We start from the raw sequence: 27,554 nt of genomic DNA, 5'->3' as shown, positions 1-27,554 counted from the left end.
TCTTCCCACACTTTATTTTTCAGGAAGGAAAGAAAAAGAATGTTAAGTCTAACATATGGTAGATGGTTTTAGTTACAAATAGAGGTAAATTCCTTACTCATCAAGTTTCCATATCATTTAAATAGAGAAATTGGTAGGAAAACCAGGGGCCTCTTTCTTTGGAAAATCGTAATACATGATTTCAAATGTGAGCGCCAGAGAGTACAGAAATTCAGATATATACACAAGAGTGTCAAGTCTGAGTGCAGGGATCACGTACTTAGCATGGAAGTGCTGAATACATGTCCGATGAATAAAAGAATGAATGAATATCATTCCTTCACTCACCTGGGCAAGGCAGGCTGTCACAAAACACTCAACTACTTATTAGATTAGTATTTATCTGGTAGTATTATGTAACAAGCATGAGCATCATGCTAAAGGCTTGGGTGTGTTGTTGTTCTGTCAGGAGCTCACTCATGTTCATTGAAATAGGATTCGGTTAGCCTGGAACATGGTCTTAAGGATAGGACCACATGGGTTTTACACATACGGTTATATGGAAAGCTAGAAAATGTCCAGTCTCTCTTACCAATTAACCTGGGTCAGACTCTAAAAGACAGTATTTTCTCCCCCTACTCTTGGGACACAGTATGTCTATCCTACTCATCACCTAAGCCATTATAAATGAAAAATAAAAAATAAAGAAAGGCAGCGCTGCTAAGCTGTTTGCTAAGTTACACAAAATAGTTGTGGATGCATGCAGTATGATCCCTCTCCACCTCTCTAAAAAGCCATTTAACCTATAAAATAAATTCAACCTCCCTAAACCAAAATATATTTTTACACTAATCTTTCGGGAAAAAAAGTTAATAGTCACCCACTCCAGCACAGCTCACATAAATGGCACTGAAGAGTGAGCTTGGTCAGAAATAAAGATGAAATTTAAAGAATTCCTGGTTGGTTCTTGAGCAGTGGGTCCTTCTCCTGGTTTCCCGGGAAGAACACGGCCTTTGCGTGGTTGAGGAAAACATTCAGGCCTTTGCCTTTGGCCACATTCCCAGCACTATTTTCTATTGGTTTGTAAGTCTTGTGTTTTCTGAAAACAATGTATCGAACAGTTATTAAAAAAAGATCGTTGGCTGAAATATATTACTTTTACAATCTTTTCCATGCCATGTGCAAAGGGTTAATTCCATTTAACCTAATCTATGGCTTTATTAGACACTGGTGTCTTATGAAAATATATTTATTCTCTCTTCCTTATACAAGAAATGTGCCAGGTTACTATAATTTGAGATTACAGGTTAAACATTAGGTAGAGTCAGTAACTGACATCTAGTAGCATTTTTAGGATAAAAAAAACCCACAGCAGAATTAACAGGCCAGTTTGGTATTCATTGTTAGGGGAAGATTTTCCTCCCATGCACAAATGTTTACAGGCAAAAAAAGGGAAAAGGGCATATTTGCGCAGAAACTTGCTATTGACTTGAATGTGCTATAGCGATGTAAAGTGTTAGAACCACAAACTTACTTGTACACCAAGAGGGTGATCACAGTGACAAATACAGCCAAGCAGCCAATGGAGGTCAGGGCACCAACAGCCATTCTTAAAGGGGACACCGGGTCTTAAAACAGAAGCAAGACCATGTTAGTTATTCCTCCACCTAGAGGGCCTGCTGCTTGTAGTGCCATTAAATAAATGAGGAAGGGAGCTGTCACAGAAGATATACGGCTCCCTCTGGACTTTCAGCAATCCCTTCCATGACATAGTACACAGTCTCTGGGTCAGCTTATCTTCCACTTAGAGAATGAGTCAGCAAGTCTGGAACACTGTGTAAAGGGCTCAGAGAGTCCTGCAGACACCTGTTCAGGTCTCCCCCGACCCAGCAGCGCCCACGTGGTGAAGGCTTCCGTGAGCAGCCTGTACAGCCTTTGGCCTCATCTTTCGCTACCTGCCTTTCAGCTGTGCGAAAACTCCTGGGAATTACCCGTGATCCCCGTCTCTTTCAAACCTCCAGACCCCCTGCCGGGAACGTCCTTCCCTGGCTCATCCCAAGTGTGCACTCCTTTGCCGTGCCTTCCAGACATCCCTGAGGGCACTGGACCCATCCTTTCTTGGTCACCACTCTGCTTGCCTCTCCTCTGTGCCTCAGTCACGTTGTGTTGCAATTATTCCTTTACACATATTTCTCTCCTACTAGCATGTGAGAGCCATAAAAGCAGGAATTATGTCTTTGCTCTACTCCCGGATCCCAGCAAATCAACTAGTTCTATCTCTATAACTGGAGTTTATTTTTCCTCCATCTCCTCTGCCACCATTGCAGTCCCTGCCACCAGCCCTCTCTCCTGAGAGGACCTCTTAATTGTCTACTTGCTTCCATTCTTACCCTCCAACAATCCTTTCTCCACTTAGCAGTCAGATCATGCTTCAATCAAAGCATCAGTCAGATCACGCTTCAACTCTGCCCATGTCTCCTCCTTGCACATAAAATAAAACTCAGACCCTAACCATGGCTTGCAAGGATCTAAATGTGCTGCTCATTCTTGTAATTCAGATCCCAGCTCTGAGGAGGCTCTTTACCATGTGGGTGCCACTGGGTGGCCCCGACTTTTCCTGACCTTCCAATCTAGGCAGCCAACCTCCTCTGTCTTCCCCTCCACCTCCCATCATTACTCTCCAGCCCTGACCTTGTGTTATTTTCTGCACAATACCATCTTCTTTGTTTATTCTCTGTGTTAAACTAAATAAGCAGGAGGCCATCGGCCTCATGCTGTCTTCGTATTTTGAGTTCCTACCTAACAAACCACAGCTTAACTTAGCAGGTAAGCAAACCAAAACCTAATTTAGGAGTATATTTTGTAACAAACAGCTAAGTTTCAGCCAATCACAAGCAGCTGAGCTACAGCCAATCGCAGCCAACTGATCGCACCTTGTCCAAACAAGGCAAATACTGAGCTGTAGCCAGTCAGGTGATTGCTCTACGTTGCTTCATGTCCAGCCTAGAAAAGCTGGACAAGGGTGCTTGTCCAAGGGTGCAGCTTGTCCTGCCTGCTCAAGGGTGCAGCTTGCTGAACCGCTTCTAGTTCTGAGTATTGCACCATTCTTTGCTCAAATAAGCTGTTAAATTTAATTTGCCTAAAGTTTTTCTTTTAACATCTGTCACTGCTCACAAAAGCAGGGACCTTCTTTGTCTTGTTCCCTCTGCTATCTAGAACTGCCTTGTGCTGGGCACAGAGTAGATGCTCAATGAATGTTTGAAAGCATGGCAGGTGCTTCATGAATGTTTATTGAATCAGTACGCACTACAGGAAGAATTAAAGGAAAACAAATATCTAAACATCTAATCCACACAAGATACCCGTGTTTTGCCAGCACTGAGGAAGCTTAATAGATTGAGTTATGACTCTAGTGGTCATTCTAAAAAATGTGGAGCTGTGGCAGCACTAGAAGAATAACCTTAGTAGCTCCTGGAGGTGACTACATTGAAGATCAATGGTCACTCAGATGCAGAGGTTCCTGTTGCCTCATTCCATCCCTGACCTCCCCAGCTTCCCACCCAGGACCCAACCCACCCTACCCTGTACGAAGCAGGATACCCTTCTATCCTTGTTTTTTGTTTTTAAAGCTGCACCTTGGATCTCACCAACAATAAGCCCTCATACAAATAATTACGTGTATGATTACTTGAACGTTTCTTTCAATGGGGTTAAAGCTGCCCTCTATATGATTAATGGATAAATATATGTTTAAGTACATTTTATCTTTTGAGACAGGTTCCAAGTCCAAAGAGTTATAAGTAAATTAGTCAGATTGTACCTGGCAATACTCAAATTAAGGAGGAAAATGTGCTGTAATGTGTGCACAATTTAATCTTTTTTTTACATTTCACCAGGTAGCACTTATCCTAAGACATAAAGAAGTATCATACAACAAAGTTGGTTATAACTGAAATTCAGGTAGGGCCACCAGGTAGATCCTTAATTTGGGGATGGGGAAAATTGGATGCCAGAATTAAATGCAAATTTCTAAGTAAAATTTTTAAGTCTACTTTGTTAACATTTTAGCTCTCCAAGCATTGGGAGGGCAAAGAGTAGTTTTTCTGCTGAACATCTGAAGAATAGGTAAGTTGGTTTGTTACCATCTGAGTGTAATGCTTGGTAGATTTGGGAAGGGAAAGAGGAAACACATGGCAAGTTAGAAAGGAGCTAGGAGTCCACTTGGCTTCTCATTTCTCCTCTTGGCTTCATATTTTTGCCCAGGTGGATTCCCATGAAAACACACCATCAGCCTCTCTTTTGTTACCACTTCATTGGGAAGCATTGTTATTTTTTGATGTTGGGTTTTACCTTTTCCCCTTGAAATACAAGTCTGTTCGAGCATGCAGTCATCATATCCCATTATTACTGGTCCATGATCACAGCTGATTTTTTTCATCAAAAGGCTTTTTTTTGGGGGGGGCCTCTATTTTACTGGGTCTCTCTCTCTCTCATCACTTCCCTAAATAGATTTGCTATTGCATTTTAATGCCAGTTCTCAAATCCTTATTAACAAGAGCTCAATGAATTTTGCACTAAAATAAAATTAAACATTGATAGCAAAGCCCTGAATAGCTTTAGTATTAGGCACACACTGTCCCTGTAATATGAAATGCTCAGACGACCATAAAACAAGCCTCACCTCTGCCAGGGATGGAGATCAGGGTGCTCGTGAGGGCCAGACTTACATCGTCCCCCAGAGTGAGGTTCACACAGTAAGTCCCAGCTCCGTTGAAGGCTCTTCTCACGGTCAGCTGGCACGTCTCGTCCACATCCACAGGGTTGCAGACTGCATTCTGGGCGATCTGGCAGGTGGGGTCAGAAATGACAGTACAGACCTCCCTGGGAATGCTGCCATGTGGGAAGGGTGGGTGGGGACACACAGAGCAAGAGAGGGGGAGAGAAGGATGGAATGTCAGTTCAAAAAAGGGAAGTCATTAGATTTCTATAAAATCAAATTCCACCTCATTCTTACTCAAACCATACCATGTTGAATTGTCACAGATGATTTACTCTAAACAAGTCTGGGTGATGAGCTACTGTTTCTTCTGTATCCTCAGGAAGGTAAGGCCCTGGGGGTGGCAGAGGAGGAAATGATCTCCCCCAAGGCAAGGGGCTGGTGGAAACTGTCTGAAGCCCAAGTCATTCTCTCTACATTTTGGCTTCCTAAAATGCTCAAAGACACAGATGGCTTAGATGGTAGGCAAGGATATTAAACACCAGAGATCGCCCGCCTGGCGTTTATAATAGAGCAGCAACAGCAATAGCTCTCTATGCAGTCTCTCTACATGCTTGGCACTGAGTTTCAGATACCTGACACGATCTTGTTTATTCCTCTCAATGGCCTTATAAAGAAAGTAATACTGTCCCAGTTTAACAGGTGACAAACCAGCTTGGGGAAGGGAAATAACCAGCCCAAGGTCACACAAGTAGCTAGAGGTGGGATGGAAACAGAAGATGTTTGGCTTGCCACATGAAGCACCCAAGGGTCTCCCGAGCTGGGGTGGTGGGGGCTGAGGGCCTTAGCCATGCCCCGCCAACACTTGCAACCAGCCCAGTGATGACCACCCAGCCACCGCAGGAAGCATCCTGGGCTCCCAAGCTGGGGTGGTGGTGGAATGAGGGCTTCAGCCACACCCTTCTGACATCTGCACCCAGCCCAGCAATGGCCAAGCCACCACTGGAAGCCCCCTGGTCTCCCCTGCAGGAATGAGGGGGGGTGCCACATGCCTCAACCCACCCCTCCTCCTTCCTCCTTCTCCCACCCTATTTCCTTCCCCCTTCCCTCTCCCCCTCTCCACAACTGCTCAGCAACAACATCTTAGAATGTGAAAAATAATAATAATATCAATAAATAAACTTAAAAAAAAGAAAAGGCTGCCAGGCATTACTGTCTCAGCTGCTTTCACCTCCAGGCAGCCTTCCTGGATAGAGGGAGCGCGCTCTCTGGCTGAGCCCAGTAACAATGGGGTGTGTGTGCACGCTGTGTGTGTGCATGTGTGTGCACGTGCGTGTATGTGTTAGCAAGTTGTGTGAGCATGTGTGTGTGCATGCGTGTGTGAATGGGGGACGGTCTCTCTTCTCAACAGCCTGGCCTGTCTCAGCAGCTTGGCTCCTTTACTCAGGTGTGACCCTATTTTCTGACACTCTCATTCTGCTCCCCTCCCTGGGCTCTTCCTTTCTACCAAATAAGGCCACACTTTCACATCAACCCATTCTCTTGATCAGTTGATATATTTACAGCCACATCAGTATATTTTAATGAGGTAATTTACATATTACATGTACATGAATTAATTTGTTGATATATATTTAGTTTTGTGATACTGTATAGTATTTATTTGTCAATTTATTTATATTTAGTTTATTATATATAGTCATGACCAAGTCATAGGAAATGAAATCAAATTATATAATGCATTACAAAGAGCTTTGTAAATTATGAAGAGAGAGGACTGACAGGCATTGCTGCTAACGTCAGCACGTGACAATTCCACACTGGCTTTCCGCCCACCAGGAGGAGCCTCAGGGAGCTAAAGAGCCAGCTCTGAGCCAGAGCCAGACCTCCAGCCTGCGAGCCAGCAGGCTATCTGTGGGCAAATTCTGTGTTCACTGTGTGCCTCATTTGCCTCATCTGTAAAATGGGGAGACTCAGGATTGTTGTGAGGATTCAGTCTGAGAACAGAGGAAAGGTGCTAAGAACATAGTAAGTGTGCAACCAGTTACAATAATTATTACTTGACTTAAGCAACGGTTAAAGGTAATGAGCATTTCTCAACTCTAGCAAAATGAATGTGTGCTTGATTGGCATCTTCTAGGGCCCTTTGTTAGTCTTTGCTTGTTGGGGGTTATTGGTGAATAGGAATTTAAATGAATTTAGAAGGCACACCATCTGGTGGTCAAGGACTTTGTTCAGACCTGGGATCCTCACTTGACCCATTCTTCTGATGGAGGTGATGTACTCACGTCCCTTGGCAGGTCACGACAAAGTCCATCAGGGAAGTGTCAGGCTGTGGCACTGGCATCAGGACGTCTGTCACCTGGATGATGTTAACCTCTAGGACTCCCTCTAACAAAACAACCCCCATAGAAAAACACATCAATATACAATGGAAACCAAACCAAACCACTCTGCTATTGACCTAATGTCAGTGTTCCCCCCAAATTCATGTTGATAACCTAATCCCCATCTCCTGATGGTATTAGAGGTGGAGCTTGTAAGTGGTGTGGGACCTTCCAGAGAGCTCCTTCAGTTCTTCCGCCATGTGAGCACATGGTGAGAAGACAGCCATTGATGAACCATAAAGCAGGCTCTCACCAGACACCAAATCTGCTGGTGCCTTGATCTAGGAGTTCCCAGCCTCCAGAACTGTGAAAAATAAATTTCTGCTGTTTATAAATCACCCGGTATATGGTCTTCTGTTATAGGAGACCAAACAGACTCCTTCACATTTGTGAAGGCATGCTCTTTCACAAATCAGAAGGAAAAAAAAAAAAAAAAATGGAGATAGTCTTCTTACCTTACAGAATCACCAGATCTGGAAACCTACCCCCGTAGCTTTGGATACATGTCCATGCAGCACTTTCAAAGTCAAAATTAACTAGATTTTTCTTCATTCCAACCTAGGTTTTTATTTCTAGTGCCCGTGCATGCATAGAATGCAGCACCTCCTCTGGGCAGGAGTTTCAGAAAATGGTGACTCCTGGGCAGATGCAGCCCCAAGCTCAGGGCTTGGCCAGCTTCTCAGGCAGGGGTGGCTGGGCCCTAGTTTACATAGCTCGGGCTTCCACCCCCTCCCCAGGACCAGGGAGCACCGTGTGGGCTTCAGCCCCCACCTGTCTTCTCTGCTGGATGCTTTGAGGTGTGCCCAAAATGCACAGCCATGTGTGGTGGCCTGCTCACTCCCCCTTTTACACACAAGAAGTGTGACTTTGTGCAAGTTAGCTAGGGGAAGAGAGTGGAAGTTGTGGGAACTTGATACTGGCCTTCCTTTACCCCATGTTCATATAGGGTGCACAGGTGGGATCTAGACCCAGGGCAGGCTTATTAATACGTGGGCTTCAAGAGGGCTCATTGCCAGCAGGATGTCACAGAAAGCTGGGGAAGGCAGGTGGGAATCTAGAAGCCAGTAGAGTCTTTGCTCATGCATATGTGCCATCCCCTCAGACAGGCAGTGGGGTGCTCCTGCTCCCCACCTCCACCCCTCCAGACTTAGCAAAGTGAGCGGATGACCCTAGGTGGCATTCTAGGCATCCTTCCCCGCTGGTCTCCAGCCTTACCTACAATTGTGATGGTGGCCGTAAAGTAACCATATCTGTTAATCAGGCAGTTTTCATCATGAATCTCGCTTAGCTCCAGGGGGTTGTCACCAGCAGGTTCTGGAATGTTTGAATAATAAGATTTTAGAATAGTTGCTAAAAATGAAACAGGTGTACATGATATAACTAAAAATCTAAACATTTGTCTATCTGCTCTTTAGAAAAACATCATGAATTCTATACTATAAAATTGATGCAGAAATTTGAACTAAATGTGTAATGATTTATACAGATGTGAGATCCATAAGGCATTATAATAGTTAAATTATATAAGTGAACATAATCCCATATCTTGTTTAAACACAGGAAGCAAATGGAAGGTTGAAGCCGTATCAAAATGTGTGATACAATGATCATGATGAAATAAAGAAGACCTTAATAGATGAAGTCATATTTTAATTTTGGAGGCTGGTATTCTGGGCTCAAATTCCAGTTCCCCTTGTTTATAGCTTTTTGAGACCTCAAATACATCATCTAACCTGTCTTTGCTTCTATTTGCTCATATGTAAAACAAGAATGATACTTACTGCCCTCCTAGGGGTGAATTATGGAACTTAAATGAGATAAAGTATATAAAACCTGCTTCTCATGGCTGCCACATTGGAAGTACTTAATAAATACCAGTTTCTTCATTCCATTAATATAGAAAAAGGTAATTTTTTGCATTTGGATGTCTCGCAGCTCCAAAGCTTCAATTTGAAAAGTCTTGCGGTGATGAGCAGAGGTGTGAGAAGGGAAAGGAGTAAAGACAAGGCGCTTGCAAAATAAGCCTTGAATGTAATTAGAGCAAAGAATCTAATGCCCTAATAGTTACCATTGAAAAGGCTATAGTTAAGGTGTCGATGCTTCTTTAAGTAGATAAAAGACTGTAAGGAAAATATGATACTGAAAATGCGACCTTATTTTTTCTTTAATTTCAAAATGCATGTGAAACAGATCTAGTCTCGGGGAAGGGCATCAAAGTCTCATAGGAGCTGCGTCTCTTAGTGACGTGTGAGGATGAAGCTGACTGGGAGATTTTTCCAGGGCTTCTCAGAGCCTTAGTGGGTGAACGTGCCTGGCGACTCTCCTGTGCTCCCAGGGAGCTTCTCACATCAGTTCTCAGAACATTTCCAGAAATGAGTGCTCCATGGCACACACTTTGGGAAATGCTGCTTGGTAAAGTCCAGAAAGGTCCTGACACCATGTCAGACTCAAATGCAGTGGATTATCAGCAAGACAGGCTGTAGCAGGCTGTTGGAATTGTCCCCTGCATTTTGTGATGGTTCTTTGTTTTCTTTCTTTCATTTTTTGTTTTTTGGAGGTTGGCCAGTATGGGGATCTGAACCCTTCACCTTGGTGTTAGAAGGCTGTGCTGTAACCAACTGAGCCAACCAGCCCATGATGGTCTTTTAGAAATGACTACAAGGCAGTCATTTAGTCTGTCCTGAGATTCAATGGGTGTACTCTATAACAAGCTTTATTTGTGCAGGGCATTTAATATCACTAGGTCTTCTCCAGAAAACTACAAAAATTCCTTCTTTTGAAGTTCTTGACATGCAGAATTTAGCTGTCAAGTTAGAGCATGGAATCATGCCATATTTTAAAATAAAACTTCTTTTTAAAAAGTGACCAAATAATAAAAGTCAATGATCCTACCTAAGGTAGAATGCTTATAAAACGAATGTGAAGTTTTGCAGATGTTGTATCTATAAAGTTAAAGTCAAGGTATGATTAAAGTGTTAATGGAGAGAAACAAACACCTTAAAAAACAGCTGGGAAAGAAGGCAAATCTCATCCTTAATTCAGTATTTATGTCCCTGTTACCCAAAGAATGGTGTGAGAGGTCTCGATTCTTTGGGAAAGTAGAAAAATTCTATGATACAGCATATATCCACACATATGTACCCTAATATGAGGGTACTTCAAAAAGCTCATGGAGAGATTCATATTATCTTTTAATTTTATTTTTCCATGAACTTTTTGAAGACACCCTTGTATATGTACATATGTGTATGTATATTATATATTACACACATCAGCATTGGTCTTTCTTTCAGATTTGTTAACAAAAGTCTAAAAAGTGAACACTAGCACTGTTAGCTCAGGAAAGAGAGTTCTGTGATTTAAAAATAGTGCAAACCCATCTGCCCTATGATTTAATTATCTACTTGAGTCACTTCTTCAACTCTGCTTCTGTCTCACTCCTGTGGTTACATTTGGTTTCTATTTTTGGCTGTGTTTTATTATAAAGCCACTTATCAAAGCAGAGAGAACATAGTTTTTGAACAAATAATATAATGCTCAATAATCCAAGCCTGTTCATATGTCTGTAGGGCTCGAAATGCTCTCTAGAAGAGATCTCTTTTTAAAGTCATGGGCTGACTTCCACCATTGCCTTGGGTTCCACTACTTAGTCCCCTCATTCCTTCCTCTACTCCCTACAGCTGCTTTAAGGCATTTTAAGGTTGATTATTGTTGATCTAACACCTTTAGGTAATGCCGGGTAGTTTCCCTTTGCAATTAAACTTAACTAACTGATAGGGATTACTTGCATATATCTTGTGGTCTGGCTTAGGGAAAATAATAACAGAAATTTAAAATACCTTTTCATCGACTTAAAGTATATCTTTAACACATGCTAGGATATAAATAGTTTCTAAGAAAAACAGGCTAGCTTCATAAAAATGCAATTCAAAATAGACTAACATTAAATAACCTAGCATGAGGGCAGGAATTTCTGAACATTAAAGGCATCTGCAATTTTTTTTGAATTTTACACCTGGTTCCCATGTTTGTAAAGAAGACCATCAGTACTCAAAGAAATTGGTTCTTCTACAGAAATACTAGAATAAAGCTATATGCTTAAGATTTTTCAATATAGCTACCTTTGTAATGGGAATTAGAATTAACCTAATCATCCACAATAAGAGAATGGTGAAATAAATGATAGCACGTACATCCTATGGGACACTGTGTAGCCACTGAATAGAGTGAGATAGATTTACATGTACTAATAATGGGAAGATGTCTATAATGTTTGATAAGAGGAGGAAAAAAAGCTAGTCGTAGAACAATACGTATAGCATAAACCTATTTACATAAAAACCAAAATAACAAAACCTACGTGTGTGTGTATACATAGAATATGTTTGTAAATGCATAGAAAAAGATTTGGAAAGAAACACCCCCAACTATTCTCTTGGGAGGAGAGTGAGATAGGGACTTTCACTTTTTACTCTAGACTTCCATATTCTTTGTTGGAATTTTTACTAAGGAACATGCATTAATTTTGTAATTTAAAACATTTCACAAAAAGAATTAATCAAAATCAGCAATAATAATAACTTATAGTGACTTGATTTGGATATTCTTGATTTAACAATATCTCATTTTATTACTAACACTTTATTATAACAGTTTATTATTTATAATTGATGGGTTTTGGTAAAAACAAGTCCAGACAATATGAAGGGGTGTTTCTGGGCTTGGTGGTGGCGCCCTCTTCTGACTAGTGAGAGGATGTCAGCCTATTGCCATCCCTGGAGTCCTGAGGTGCTAAGACAAGCGAATGGCCCAGCCGGAAGGGTGGTGATGGCGAGGGAGAGCGTGTGGAATCAGATGGAAGCTGTGCTTCCCAAAGCGGGCTCTTAAGAACTTCTTGAATGTCCTCACAGACGAATAATAGAGGGTGGTATTTAATTAATCATGCCTTATACCCAGGGCAATTTTAATGTCTGGAGTTATTCCAGCATTCCAACCCAGAAACACTCTCAAGATGCATTCTTTCTTGGGCCATTTAAAAACTGCTTTTAAGTATGGCTATAATATATTCATGGGACAGTGGGTGGGTGTGGGCAGGGTAGGGAAGGAGGATGGGGGTGGGGAGAACTGTGGGAGGTGGAGGAAGGAAAGCAGAGAGGGCCTGATCATTTATAAGGGGCCAGTGTGTCTTCTCATAGCTACAAAAAAATGAGAGGTAAACAGAAATGTGACAGGCACAGAGCAGCAAAGCATCTGTTTAGATAGCAAGGGCCAGTGCAAATTAGGAGGGTCAAAGAGCTTTTATACGAGTCACCAAATTCTATTTGCAAAATGACTTTAAACACATTTTCATTTCATCCATGTTCTAAAGGCTTAGAATGGAGACAAATTGGCTTTTCAAAAAATCAACAGGTGCAAAATGGAATCATTGCAGAGTCTCTACACAATTTTTTAAAGTAGGGGTTTACTAATATAATTTAAATGAATATTTTGTTAGCCATTAAGGAACTGCCTCCCCCAAAGATCACCCAGAAAACCCTACCTGAAGAAGGGGTAGGTTTTGGAGGTCTGGGTGTTGGTGGACAAGGTCCAGGCACCGCAGCTTGCACAGTGAGGTTAAGGCTGAAGGTTCCATTGAGCACATATGTGTGGTTCAAAGTATGATTGTTAGAAACGAACAGGCCAGTATTGTCCCCGAAGTTCCACTTGTAGTAAATGGCAGACTGGTTGAGAAAGTGGCTAGGATCATGAATCAGGACATCAAACACAATGGGTAGGTCTCTAAGGAAGGTGTCATCCGATGAATTTCGATTGTTCTTCTGGGACATGGTCACATAGATAGGAATCTCATCTAAAAGATACATCCCCAAAAAGAAAGAATGTATGATTGCTTGATTTTAAGTGGAGGACTTCAATGATGCTATTAGATTAAAAAATGAAAATTAGGGATAATTTAGCATTGTTTTTTTCTTTTCACATGCAAGTTCTCTAGAGTTTTTCCAAGCTATTCTGGAAAACATAGATGAAATATATAAGCTTGGGTAGGGGCTGACAGGGACCGTAACGTAACCTAGAACACTTGGCTCTCACTTTTCCTGGCTTACTAATGTCAACAGAACTAAGTGCCTCATCCTCAGTTAGTTTAGAGTTCGCACCACTCACCTGTTACCACATATACATCTTTAACTTGTGCAATGGGGACATACGCTCGCTCGTGTCTTCTGTAGACAGTCACTTCCATGATCTGAGGGCCGACTGTCACATTGGCTGTGTTTATAGAAATGCTCGCTGAACACCGGCCCAACTTCTGGAAATACTGACCTTTGAGAGGATGGAAAGTTTTAGTTGTTGGCTACCATTCCTGATCATTATAGGAAGTCGTTTCCTAAGGAATAGTGACCACCATTCACAGATTGCTCTGAGGAGGAGAAACAGGGTGGGAATATAGCGGGCATGTGGTGCTGCTTCCGGGACGGAGGTGGTGCTCATTTTTATGTAAAAACCTTGTAAAACCATCCCACAATTATATGTAGTTGTATAGTTGGTTAAAACGAAAAGCTCTTTTTGATGGGATAATACAGTTGGGCCTTAGTTTACAAATAAATACTTTTTATAAGTTAAGTGATGTGGCACTTGAAATAGAAAATACATTTAATGTCATGCTGAGGTGAACAGGGGAGTTAAAAAATTATTTATCCAAAAATCTACCTTATTTTTATCATAGTTTTACTATTTCAGCTATATTATTAAGCAGCTTTCCAAAAGGGGACTGGAATCTTCTACCTTCTAATAGTATCTGCATATAAAAATGCAGTGAGTTATGAAAGAAAAATAGGGTATGGTAGGAATAAAAAGGAATGAAGTGGTTCTACAGATAAATTTCTAGGACACCTCTGAGTCCATCCTTTTCTTTCCCCAGCGCTCCCTGAATCTAACTGCGGCTGGCTCACAAGTGAAAGTAATTCCTCCCCTTCAGGGCTCAAGGATTTTTCTGATCCTATCAAGGTGCCTGGCATAGACCTGTCATTGACCTGGTATTGTAGGACGGATGCTTCTCAGATGGGGATGTCTAAAGACCATGTTTATCACGCGGTCAAATGTGGGAGAAAAACACACTGGTTCGTGGTGTGTCTGGGATGTGTGATTTAGAATCCTCCTTCACCTTGAGATGCAGAGGTGGTTTTGTTGGAGGTTGTAGAGGTAAGAGGTGTCACTTAGAGGGTGAGGAAAATGTTAGTTCCAGCACCGAGAGGTGAAGGCACACTTAGTTGAAGGAGAATATCAGTTAACTCTGAGACCTCAGCAGAAGATGGAGATTCAAGACAATCTTGTTAGAAAAAGAGCAATTTCTAGGCTGTTTTTAAATAAAGACATCTGATCTGGTTAAGTTAATAGAATGTTAATTAGGTTAACAAGTGTCAGGAGTGTTCATGAACATAGGTGACTCGCTGCAAACTGTCAGAATTCTGTCGTGGGAGTGACGGGTCAAAGAAGTCATGACTTTTGGTGGGTTGACTGACAGGGTCATGATGGAATTGGAAAAAAAAAAAGCCAGCTTTAAACCGATTGATTTAAATAGATGAGCATAATATTGGACATATTTTGTACTTTATGTAACGGTTATGTATTACTAATATTTTGTCTTGTTTTGTAAATAAGTTAATTGAAGAAAGAGGAACTTTCTCTAATTTACGAAGAAAGACAAAACATTTAGAAAGCTGAAGGCTGCTCGATCGGTAGCAGTTTTCAAAGACTCAGTGCCAGGTGGCACCTGATGACATTTTAAACTAAGAATTTAGCAGCCTTGCTAATAATAACCTAAATTTGCTCCTCCTAAAAATAATCACTCCACCAATAATAAAGCAAAGTGAATACTATATATGGTTAAAAAAAAAGAAAGTAATCTATGTCAAAGAAGAACAGTAGTTAGATTATTTTATTTCTATACCAAGGAATATTATGCAGCTATTAAATAATGCATATAAAAATTTTAAATGATATGTCAAATACTCATGATATTAAGCAAAAATATGTATATATTATAATCTTAATCAAGAAATACTAGTAAAAAACCACTATAATAATGATGCTGATAATCTCTAGTGTTAATTATGGATGATTTTTATTTGTACTTTTTCTGCAAATTTCGTACAAAGAGCATATGTTTCTTTACTTCTTAAAAATTCTTTTAAAAACAGAAAAAGTATAAAGAATAAATGAACGAGTGCCCATCCAATGTGCTATCCAAATAAATAAATGTTAATGTTTTTTCTTATTACTGTTTTAGACAGAAAAAAATTAAAAATTGAGTAGCTTTTTCTTTTCTTTTCTTTTCTTTTTTTAAAACAGAGCTGAATCTGTTTTTTTTTTTTTTTTTCCTTCTCATTTTAATTCTTTGGTGTTCTGGAGATTTGGCAAGGTTAACCAGGATTTTACTTTGATCTCTCACTGTCTACCCAAGCTAAGGAAAGTTAACTGAGTGACTGTTGAACTCTCACTGTTTTTCTCAACTGTAGAATAAGAAAAGAGAGGGTTAAAATTTTAAAGAAAGGTCAAGAAGAGGCTAAAGGAGTTTTTAAAAGTACAACCAAGTGTGTGGAAGATGTAGACAAAATTCCATTTCCTCCATCCGTGGTGGGGAGGAAAAGGCTTCCCGTCAGGGAACACGTCATGATGTCTGTGGCTGCTGCCATTTCCCCAGTCGCCGTCCTCTGACCAGGCTGTCCAGTTGTAAACGTATGGGTCAGCAGACAAGCCGGTGTCTAAACAGAGAAAGAAATTAGCCACGATTGTTATCTGGGCTCAGAATGCCCAATGCTCATCACTGAATTAAATACTTTTTAATATTGTTTTAGGACCACTTTAAAAGTAGTTAGATGACTAAAAACTTAATATTCAGAATTCATCCAAGGGTACACTCATGACTTCTGCACTTTTTTGCATGTATATTTCAAGAAAAAAGTTTTATATAAAGCAATTATTCAGGAAAGTTCAATCTAGTGATATTTAATATATTAATCTTTCTATTGGGCATCCAAATCACAGCCCTATTCAAACCAAACTGTGCGATGCTGTATCTTTTTATTTTGACATGTGCTCTCTGTCTGTAGCTTGTCTTCCTGACTCATTTGACGTCATGATTCACTATTCTTAAAGACTTGGGCACACATCTCCTGAGAATAAAAGCATTCTCCCGCGTAACCATTACACCATCACTAGCCCTACCACAGTCTAATCAAGGCCTGCATACTATATTTGGCTATTTTGTCTCTTCGAATGACTCAGAAAAAAAAAAAAAGAATCTCTCTCTCTCTCCAGATAGATAGATAGATAGATAGAGATATCCATATATCTATAAATACAGATACATATAGAGAAGCAAATATGACAAAATGTTAAAATTGCTGAATCGAGGTAGAAAGTATTTGAAGAGCTCAATGTAACCTGCTTTCAACTTTTTAACTTTTCTATATGAATGAAATTTTTCATTTTATTTATTTTTTTCAGATTCATATCCTGTGTAAAAATTTTTCATTTGGAACAAGCCATGATCATGCTACTACAATAAAGAAATAAATATATAAATAAACAAGCCATGATCAATATCTTTTCGTTTAGAACAGTCCCCTCACCCTCTTTTAATTTTGATGTCACTGACATTTTTGAAAAACCTTTTTACGTATCAGTCTATAATAGTCATTCTTTTTTATTATTAAATTGTCCCAAATATGGCTGATAGAAGCCACTTTAAGCTGGCTCCTGTGTCCCGTTGACATCACCCTATTAGTCTTTGAGCTCTTTGTTGTTTTCCAGAACAATAAGGTGTCTCAGGCTCACCTGATAGTTTCCTTTCCCTAGAGCAGGAATCAGTCATTTCTTCAAAGATCCCTAGTTCTTTCAGTGGTGGTTGATATTTTATAAATATTTTCATAAGAAGGACTCTTTCACATAAAAGTGCTCAGAGGACTAGATTGTCATTTGAGACCTTCGTTTAAGAACCAGATTTTTTAAAAGAGAAGAAAGAGAAAAAGGGCTGCAAAATATTAAATGCTTAATGCTTGTTATATATCACACCCTTTCCATACAGAATTTATTTTCCCTCACAGGAGGATGAAAAATTAATATGGAATGATGAACACATCAACAGTTTAATAAAAGTTCTAAATAATAAAATCAGATCATAAGTGCGTTATTAAAAGGCCTCCTACTGATTGAAGAATCTGAGTAGTCAGCTCAGCGTTTCTGAGGACGTACAATCTAACAAGATAATTCCCCTTGATATATTTGTGCTGCTTTGTGTTCTTTCACGAGTACAAAGAGCTTATCTCCTTAACAGCAAAGCCAAACCAAAGGGTACACATTTTACGCAGCATTTGCTTAGGAAATACTTGTCGGCAGAAATTAAGCCTATCAGCAGACATCTATCAAATTGGCTATTTTTTTGAGTAGAAAAAGAGTTCCAAGTAACAAAACAAAAATCTGAGAAACAGCAAGGTATTCTGTCCAATAAACCTGAGACTAAGAAAAAGCCAGGTGTGACCATGTAGCTTTTGAAGAGAGCTCCAAACAGTGCGGAGCCACCACTGTGTGAAGTAGGCTTGGCTGAGGTTGGTGTTGATGAAGGGGCTGGGTGGGATCCCTCACTTACCCTCCCCGTCATTCAATTTAAGAAGAAGGGTGGCGAGGGAGCATCTTGTGCTTACGGAAGTGCCCGTGAGCATTAAGATTTATGGGACAGGTTTCCAGTAGTTTAGGAGAACTACTGTGTTCTTACCATTTCTGCAGTTCTTCTCATAGACTATGTTGCCATCGGCATCTTCCTTTTGGCATCGGGGGAATACCAGGTTCACCACAAACGTTATATTTGAGCCCACCAGTGCTGGTGAGTCACTGGTCAGCACTGCCTGCACGTGGCCTCCTAAGGGCATAAAAAGGTGGAGCTCAGTGGTCAGGCATCTCTTTTGCCTTTCTTCTTAGGTAATCATTTAAAGTAAAGCTAAATCTATTAATAAGGAGCAGAGGATCCATATACCTCTTTATGATAGTCACATTTATTTTCTAGATTCCTAACTTTAGCTTTCAGAATACAACATTTTTGAAGACATAAAAATAAATCAGATCACTTAAAGAATTCTCTGACTACAGAAAGAACATTTACTTCAGATAATTTTTAAAATGGTCAATTGGATTGAGGAGACAAGTTTTAAATGTCTGTATTTTTTAATCTCCAAACCATTGGCTGAAGGACACATTCTTTTACCTGAACAGAAAGATATTCACTTAATGATAAACCACACCTTTGAGACAGTCAAAAACTATGTCAGGGTCACAGGTCCTCTGAAGATGACAATTCCCATGTCAGTTAAATAAGTCTGAGGTCAAACCTGCTTGCTCTCCAAAATATCCCAAGAATTACCAACTTGGAAATTTCTAAGGAGATTAAACATTATTTTGTGGCTTAGAAAGTGATAAAGTTGGGATAAAGGAAAGATTGCCAAGTCCAGGTACCATTTACGGAAATGTGAGCCATGTGATCTAAAAGGCTCTACAATGTACAGGACTTATTAAAATAGGAAATTATGGTTGTTTGGGCTGAATCTTTTGACTTACCTTTCCAGGAGTTTTTCCACCTCATGTCTCCCCTCTTCCACACTGGATAGAGTTTTTCATTCCATTCATTTTCATCAGAACACCAGCCATTTAATTGGTTGTGTTCCCTCATATAACCAGAAGGTCTTTCATTGCCCAGCACATCATGAAATCCTATATCAATATTTGAAAAATTATTTTGTTTATTTTATTTTATTTTATTCCATTCTTCATTTAGTACTTATCTAATAATAGTTGAGGAAACTGCTTATTTCATACTGTTGGAAAGTACATATGTAATATATATAATAGGTCAATAAAAAGAGGATTTTTAAAAAAAGTCTACTGGAAATACCTTGAATACAGCATAAAGAGACCTTATCTCTTTATGTATTTTAAATGAATCAAAGAAAAATTTTGAAAGCCAGTATTTCTTCATCACTTGGCTTCTTAATACATATCCTCTGAATATTTGGATTTGAAACAATATCATTAGGAAAAACACTGATGTCAATGATCTTTCGACGTGTTTGTATCTTTTCTCATTCTGAACTACTGTGGTTAAAGAGATGCCAGGCTCATGAATGCCTCCAGGATTCCAAGAGATACATGCTAGTACCAGAGAGCCCACTGTTAAACAATTTTTTATGGCCCAGAATATGGTCTGTCTTGGTGAATGTTCCATATGAAATTGTGTAGTCTACATTTGTTGGTAAGAGTTTTTTTTTTTTTTAAATGACATTTGTGTCAATCTAGTCGATAGTGTTTTTCAAGTTTTCTATATTCCTATTGATTTTCTGTCTACTTGTTTTTTCAATTACAAAGAGAGGAATCTTAAAATCTTCTACTGTAAATGTGGATTTGCCAATTTGCCTATTTCTTCTTCCAGTTCTGTCAGTTTTTGTCTTATGTATTTTGAAGTTCTGTTGTTAGGTGTATAGACATTTAGAACTATTAAGTCTTCTTGATGAATTGACCCTTTTCTCATTAGGAATTAACCTTCTTTCTTCCTGGTAATATTCCTTTTTCTGAAAAATTCTTTGATATTAATGCTTAGTATTTAACTGGTATATCTTTTTCCATCATTTTCCATTTCTTTTAATCTATATGCATTTTTATATTTGAAGTGTTTTTTTGTAGACAGCAAATGGTTGCGTTTTTTCAAAAAATCTAGTCTGATAATCTCTACCTTTTATTTGGAATGTTTACTAATTATTGATATTGTGGGATTTAAGTCTACCATCACGATACTGGTTTTCTATTTGTCCTATCTGTTCCTTTTTCCTCCTTTTCCTGTACTTTTTTCGAATTATATTTAGACTCCATTTTACCTCCACTACTGGTTTATTAGCTATACCTCTTTGTCTTGTTTTGTTTTAAGTGGTTGCTCTAAGGTTTATAATATTATAGTTATTTTAAAATTCATTTTAGGGCTGGCTGGTTAGCTCAGTTGGTTAGAGTGAGGTGTTATAACACCAAGGTCAAGGGTTCAGGTCCCGGTACTAGCCAGCTGTCAAAATGTATATTTAATCTTGAGTGGACTGCTGTCTTTTTTTGCCTTGTTTGACTGCTCTGATGGTCATGTGGTCTCCTTCCTTTGAGAACTGTAGCAGACTTGTTGGTTCCTGCCTGCACCCCCTTTTTTCCTCTCGCTGGCAGAGCCAATACTGTAACATTTCAGAATTGCAGAGGCTCATTTTTCTAGTTTTTCTTACAGTTTGCACAGAAGTGGATAATCAAATCCTGGCCAATGAGGGCTGACAGTAAGCTTGCTGGGAGCTACTGGGAAAGGTTTTTCCTCCCTTATAAAAAGAGACTGTGAGAACAAACTTCATTTTTTCCTCCTCAGAATTAATTTTGGAGATGGTAGTGTAATGATATAATGCCTGGAGTGGTGACAGCCATATTTTACTAGGAGGACACAAATTTGAGGAAAGAGCCAACACATCAAGGGAGTCAGGGTGGAAAGATGGTAAGACATGGAGTCCTTGATGACTTTATTGAGCTGTTGCTCTAGTCCTGCCTACGTCTGGACTGACTGCATGAGATGGTAAATGTCTTACCTCAACCTGTTCTGTTACTCACAGCCAAAAGCTCAATTATCTAGCACCCTCAGCCACCCCTTAACCATATGTTGTCTTAAATTTTTCTCTCATCGATTTATATGATCTTGTGTCTTGACCTGGTCTTAGAGATCAGAAACTATCTTCTTCTCTTAAATCCTGGACGAGGCCTATCGTGAGGTGTGGTATGTAGCAGGTGCTCAAGAAGCCATATTGAATGCTTGCTACTAACCTCTTACTCCTGTTCCTCTAACCTGGCGGGAGGAGGGAGCACCGCTGTTCCCTTCTTATCAGGGAGACAGATGGCATGGGAAAGAGTACTGAACTAGGAGCTGTGCAACCTGGTTTCTGGCCTCGGTGCTGCTACTAAACAGGACCTGTGGCCTCAGGCCATGTGTCTTCTCTGAGCCTTCAAATCAAACAAAAAATCCAATGTTCTGTGATTCTGTGAGATTGTTCCTATTTGGAAACAGATACTAAGTGAGGGCAGAAAATTCATGTTTATCAGTACATGTTTATAACTGGAAATTCACTTGAATTGGGATATATGGAAAGAACTAAGATTACTTAGTTAAAACTCCTTCATTTTATAGATGAAGAAATTTAGGCCTAGAGATGTGACATGATCTGATATGGTCATCTTTAACCTAACGGAAATGAAGACTCAACTTTTGATTCCCAAGACTAGTTCTTCCTCTTCCTCAGTTCCTGACAGAAAATTAATGTTTGCAGAAATATAATCAAAATACAGATTTCTCCTCTGATTTTAAATATAAGAAGTCAAGGAAAAATACAACTGAAGATAGTGACAAGGGATAGACACAATGGGACATAAAAGAGAACCCAGAAATAGACCAATACAAGCATGGCCTACTAATTTTTGACAAAAATGTAAAAACAATCCAATGGAGGAAAGATAGCCTTTTCAACAAACAGTGCTGTTAAAAAAGTAAAAAGCATAAAACCTTCAGGATCTAGGGCTATGTAAGAATTCCTAAACTTGACACCAAAAACATGATTATAAAAGAAAAAATGATAAATTGAACCTCATTAAAATGAAAAACTTTTGCTCTGTGAAGCATCACGTGAAGAGGATGAAAAGACAAGGTACAAGCTGGGAGAAATTATTTGCAAATCACATTTAAGGACTAGTATCTAGAATATATAAAGAACTTGCAAAACTCATAATTAAAAACCACGTGATTCAATTAGAAAATAGGTAAGAGACATGAACAGATATTTCACCAAAGAGGATGTACAGATGGCAAATAAACACATGAGATATTTAACATCATTAGCCAGTAGGGAAATGCACAGTAAAACCACAATGAAATATCACTCTGTATCTATCAATGTGCATGAAATAAAAAGCAGTGATGACACCAAATGCGGGTGGGAATGTAGAGAAACTGGATCACTCATACCTTGCTGTGGAAATATGAAATGGCACAGCCACTCTGGCAGTTTCTTATAAAACTACTACCACACAACCAAGCAATTGTACTTGGCATGCATGTCAGGGAAATGGAACTTAAATCACACAGGAATGTGTACGTGAATGTTCATAGCAGCTTTATTCATAATACTGCAAACTAGAATAACCCAGATGTCCTTTAATGGATGATTGGTTAACCAAAGTGTGGTGCATCCATATTATGGAATACCCCTCCGTGATAAAAAGGCACAAGCTATTGATGCAGCAACTCCAATAAATCTCTGGGGAATTATGTTGAGTAAGAAAAGCCAATCCCCACAGATTGTATAATTCCATTTGTATGGCATTCTGGAAATGACTAACATAAAAATGGAGAATGGATTAGTGGTTGTCAGGGGCTGGGTGGGGTTGCAGGGAAGGAAGCTGATTTGGCTGTAAAAGGGCTTTGGAATCCTTGTAGTGATGGAACAGTTCAGTATTTTGACTGTATCAGTGTCAATATCTTGGTTGTGATATTGTGTTTTGCATGATGTTACTATTGGGGCAATGTAACTCTCTGTGTTACTTCTTACAACTACACGTGAATCTACAGTGACCTCAAAATAAAAAGTTGCATTTAAAAACAAACCTAATATTAAGCAGACATTAAAAGAAAAGAAAGTGTGCGTGTGTTGGGGGTGGCGTGGGTGGAGTCGCACCCAGCACTGCTCTGGCTTTTCTCTGTGCAGCTGGGCTCCCTGCTCTCCCCACGCGCTGAGGTGGAGGCTGGGCTGCTTAGCTACTCACAACACCTCGTCCTCCCTCCAGGGCTATACCTGGACAGGATGCACTGCTAATCTCACCTGCCCTTATTGTTTCTGGCCAGAATATTTAGTCTCGGGCAAGGCGAACCTAAGAATGTCCAGGTTTTGTTACTTTACGGTGGGGACTCCTCTCGAACTGACAGCCTGGATTCAACCTCCAGCGAATCTATTTTCCCAGCAGAGCCGAGCGGCCCCGGGGAAGGCTGGAGCCGGGCTCTCGGGGTCCCGCCGGCCTGCGGATCCCGCTCCTGCATGGCCGGGACGTGCAGACTCCGCGGGAGTGTGTCTGGCAAGTGCACTGGGGGTGGGGTGCAGCTCGGCCACCAGGAGAACAAGGCCACCGTGAATGTCCCCCATGCCAAGCACCTTTTGGCAGGGGGTCTCACAAGAACCCTGGCACTCGGTTTTGCAAGCAGGGAACCCAAGTCCGTCCAGCTCCACACCCCGGCCCGAAGGCCAGCGGCGGGTCGCGACGGCGGCTTCCTCTTCCGCTCACCGGCTGTGCGGCCCGGGCCGAGTCCCTCGCCCTCTCTGAGGCCCGGTTCCTCGTCTGGGAAACGGGACAGTCACAGCGCCAGCCTCCGGGGCCGCAGTCCCTGTCGCGGCCTCCGCTGCTCGGCCCCGGTGGCTCCGCTCTTCCTCCGCGCCCGGCCCGGCTCTGCAAGAACGGCCGAAGGAAGGGAGCAGGGACAGGAGGGCGCGCACAGGCGCCCCGGGCCCTGTGTCCGGGATCCCCCTCCGGAGCCGGGGCCGGGGCCGGGCCGAGCAGGTGAAAGCGAGAGCTGGGCTCTTCCCGCCCTCACCTGTTGAGCAGGGAGAGGCCCACCTGCTCCCCAAGGAGGCTGTGGGGACTGCCTGAGCCACGGAAGCGGAGCTGCCCGAATGCGGGGCGCCAGATCCCTTCTCGGCGCCTGCGCGGTGTGGGGTGAGGACCAGGGGCTGCCTCTACGCTCAAGCTCCCCCCATGGCAGACTCTGGACCCCTGGACTTCCCATCCAGTGACACCCTATTGGAGTGAGGTGGAGTGGACCTTCTTGGTGCTATGTGATTCACTTCTTTCTCCCACTGAACATATAACTCTGTCTAGAGAATGGAGACCACCGTGGCCACCATCCCCACCGCTCCCCCGGGCTACACAACTGGACGTGCTGTAGATCAGCTGTTCTCAACGGGGTTGTGCATTCGAACAGCAAGAGGAGCTTTTTGAACAAGGATGCACTGACCCCACTTCCAAAGATCCTGATTTCACTGGTGGGGCATCAGCCTTGTTAAAAGTGCCCCAGCCTCTGATGCATAACCAGGATAGAGAACCAGGCCTTCAGCTCTTCTCTCAGTAACCTCACTAAGGCTGCAGCAAGCTCCTACAGGTCTATGAAGAAATATCAGCAGAATTAGCAACAGCTTCTGGGTTGGGGTTTCTAGAAAGCCTGTCTCCATACTTGGGACCCCATTTCATCTGAGGTCTCCACCAGACAAAATTTACTTTGTAGGGTTGCTTTGTTATCCAGCCAGAGACTGTTTCCCCTTTCCCAACCACTGCCTGTCAAGAGTGGGTGGCAAATGGGATGGAAAAAAAGCTCCTCAAGAGAGGGGTTGTATGGTTCTTGCTTTCTATGAGCCTGAAGCAAAGAATGGAGCTGGAGGCATTTTGCTGTAGTTCCAGCATTCCCTGCAGTTTGCAGAAGCAGTGAGTGAGGCCGTGAGTGCTTCTTAAGGAGCTTCAGTCCAGCTTCTGGCTCAGAGGACATTATTACCCATGGCTTCAGACAATAGCCAGAGAATGGGTTAAACAAAGAGTTACTCACGTTTGGCTGCAGCAAGTGGCAACCTTGCAGCCAGAAGCAGAAATCCCAGGAAACAGTAGAGACATTCCATGCTGAATTCTCACAGACCCAGGCGATCAGAGTTTAACTTTTAACTCCTCTGGCCCCATCCACGAAGAGCACCAGTGTTCTTCTGGTCCCCGCTACACCCCACTCTTCATTTTAATTAAATACAAGGCCTCCAGGCAGATCATGTGATGGTATTAAGCAGCGATGCCTGATCTGGTCTCTCAAGTTCAACTTCTTAGAACTCGTGCTTGTGACTCACTCCCCTCTGGCATCTGTTTATTCACTTTCCAGATGCACACTGTTTCAATGTTGTGATTCCACATTTACTAGTTTCAAGGGAACTTCCTTTCCTGTGAACCCTATTTTAATATTCTTCACCAAATAAAATTTCAGTCCTCCAACCTCATGGATGATCAGCATACTGTGGTTCCTTTCCTGTTTCACTCACCCAGCTTATGTTTCGATGTCACAATTATGCATCTTTTTTTATAACTCAGATGACCAGGTCCCCCAGTGCTAGTGAATGCTTGTACATTCCCTTCCTCCCAAAGAGGAAGGTGTCTCTTCAACCATTTGAAATTGTGGGATACATATGTGGATAATAACACATGTATTGTGCCAGAATGTGTTGGAAACAGCTGCACAGGCCTCTGGTAGCTGAGAAATTTACTCAAAAGCACATTTAGGATATTCCATATGACTTCTGTAACAACCTGCATGATTTTTGGTAATTGGTCTTACACCATTTATGTGTTGTATCACTCAAGGCCAATTGCATAAAACATACTATATCTTTATTGTGTGTTATGGAAAGCAGGTATTAAACTTAAAAACAAGCTTGCCTGGAACATAAATTTTATAGTCAAATTATTTTTGATTATAGAATATGCAGGAAATGTGGCAACATGCACACTTTACTGCATGTGATCTTTCTCCAAGGCACATCTGCCTGACCATTTTAGGTGCATTACAAATCTTTGTAGGGAGTGAGGGTAAAACTTGGAGTATTGATTTATGTTTCAGTTGTTCTAATGAGAAATAGAAATACATAGCCTGTGAAACTGAAATCCATAGAGCAGAAGTGGCCAACTTCCTACCCTGAGACCACACAGATTTTAGCTCTTTAGAGCTCCTTTTGCAGTCTTTGAAGCAAATGTGAAGGGAAAGACAGTGAAAGGAACGTGTTATTCACAACTGAAATAAAGCAGTTTTCAAGTACAGATGAGGAAAATAAATAATGGAAATATGCATTAGTTTTATGTAGTGTAAAAGGAATAATCTATATAGTTCCATTTGCTTTTTACAACAAATGTGTAACTTTATCACTTAAAAAAAAGCTTTTCAATTTAGGAAAAACTTACTATTAACATTTTTTAAAGCATCATTGATGTTTGTTGCTGTCACAGTTCTGGTTTGCATTTTTGGCCAGATTAGTCACATCTGTCTCTAAATAAATTGGAAGTGTTAAACTCTTCTGTAACAAAACCTTAGTTTTGTTTAGGGAGACACCATGATCAAATCATCTTTTGTGTCTTCTCTCCTTCCCTGTCCTGTGAAGGAGCGATGGCAATGACTCGGCTGTAGTCAAAAGGTTGGCAGCTGGACGGAGGAGAAAAGGAAGTAGAGGTTCTTGATTCCAGAGAACTACAGGGTGGATAATCTGTCTCTTGATAATCAACAATTGACAATATATAAAGTAGTGTAGTACCTGGAGACAAGGCTATTTTGGAGAAAAAAATATTCTCAAGCTTGTCTTTTACTTTTTAAAATAAAATTACACTATGAAAAAGGTTCGAAACAATTCATTGCAAGAAAAGAAACATCTCAGTTATTTGATATTATAGGTACAATTATTCTGTTTACAAATGATGTTGAGGAAAGCAAGTAATAATCAACTTTTGAGAAATGTCCCTGATTGCCTCTAAGCATCTTGGTTTCTGACACCCCTCCTGGTGGCCACACTCCTGACCAGGAGTAGTCCTGGGATGTGATGACTGTAGCAGCCACCCAAAGGGGGACATGTGGAGTGGCAGGCAGTAGCACTGGCCATGGCAGGAATCACAGCAGGGTGTGGAGGAATTTAAGTTCCTTAATTTTAGGAATAGCTCAAAATGGTTTGAATTGGTGTTTTTAAGAGAGATTATAAAATTAGCTAAGGTCTCCCCCTATCTCTTGTAAACAGCTATGTGTCAGTTCCCGATTGCTGCTGTAACAAATTGCCAGAAGGTTGGAGGCTTAAGACAACACAAATTTATTATTTTACTATTTTGTAAGTAAAAAGTCTGAAATGGGTCTCACTGGGCTAAAATCAAAGTGTCAGCAGGGTGGCTCTAGTGAAGAATCTGTTTCTTTGACTTTTTCAGCTTCCAGGCGCTGCCCGTGTTACCCGGTGTCCACCTCCAAAGCCAGCCGTGGCCAGTTGAGTCTTTCTCACCTCGCCTCCCTCTGACCTTGAGTCTCCTGGTTCCCTCTTTCACTTACAAGGACCCTTGTGATTACACTGGGCCCATCTGGATAATCCCCATCTCCTTGTCTCACGGTCAGTTGATTAGCAACCTTAATTCCATCTCCACAGTTCGTTCCCCCTTGGTGTATAGTGCATTCACAGGCCCTGGGGGTTAGGATGTGCACATCTTTGGGGGCCATTATTCTGCCTACCCCATTTATACAGGAGGTGACTTTACAGAAAATTCTATTTGTGAAGAAAACCATCTGATGAGAGCAGTGATAGAAAGTACCTCCCAAAAGTACA

At 41.0% G+C, this 27,554-nt stretch overlaps 1 protein-coding gene across 1 annotated transcript; it reads right to left on the bottom strand.

The window, feature by feature from the left end:
* Positions 1-24,932, bottom strand: GPNMB (glycoprotein nmb). The gene is made up of 11 exons (XM_063100253.1): positions 24,776-24,932; positions 18,691-18,843; positions 17,855-17,998; positions 15,669-15,842; positions 13,243-13,401; positions 12,623-12,931; positions 8,299-8,397; positions 6,985-7,087; positions 4,661-4,869; positions 1,514-1,607; positions 1-1,078 (listed from the first exon to the last, which is right to left on the bottom strand). The coding sequence occupies exons 1-11, from the start codon at positions 24,843-24,845 to the stop codon at positions 925-927; spliced, it is 1,668 nt and encodes a 555-aa protein (XP_062956323.1). The 5' UTR covers positions 24,846-24,932; the 3' UTR covers positions 1-924.
* Positions 24,933-27,554: the final 2,622 nt, after the last annotated feature.

Source organism: Cynocephalus volans, chromosome 6 (assembly GCF_027409185.1).
Source record: "Cynocephalus volans isolate mCynVol1 chromosome 6, mCynVol1.pri, whole genome shotgun sequence".
Lineage (NCBI taxonomy): Eukaryota > Metazoa > Chordata > Mammalia > Dermoptera > Cynocephalidae > Cynocephalus > Cynocephalus volans.
This window is presented reverse-complemented; position numbering and strand designations above follow the sequence as displayed.

What these genes read in the sequence shown, in the direction of transcription:
- GPNMB (XM_063100253.1), bottom strand. Translation starts at nt 24,845, where the DNA reads ATGGAATGTCTCTACTGTTTCCTGGGATTTCTGCTTCTGGCTGCAAGG. An exon ending in GTGGAAAAACTCCTGGAAAG is followed by an intron (nt 17,999 to 18,690) that starts GTAAGTCAAAAG and finishes TTATGCCCTTAG; the next exon opens with GAGGCCACGTGCAGGCAGTG. An exon ending in GTCGTGACCTGCCAAGGGAC is followed by an intron (nt 4,870 to 6,984) that starts GTGAGTACATCA and finishes CCCACATGGCAG; the next exon opens with CATTCCCAGGGAGGTCTGTA.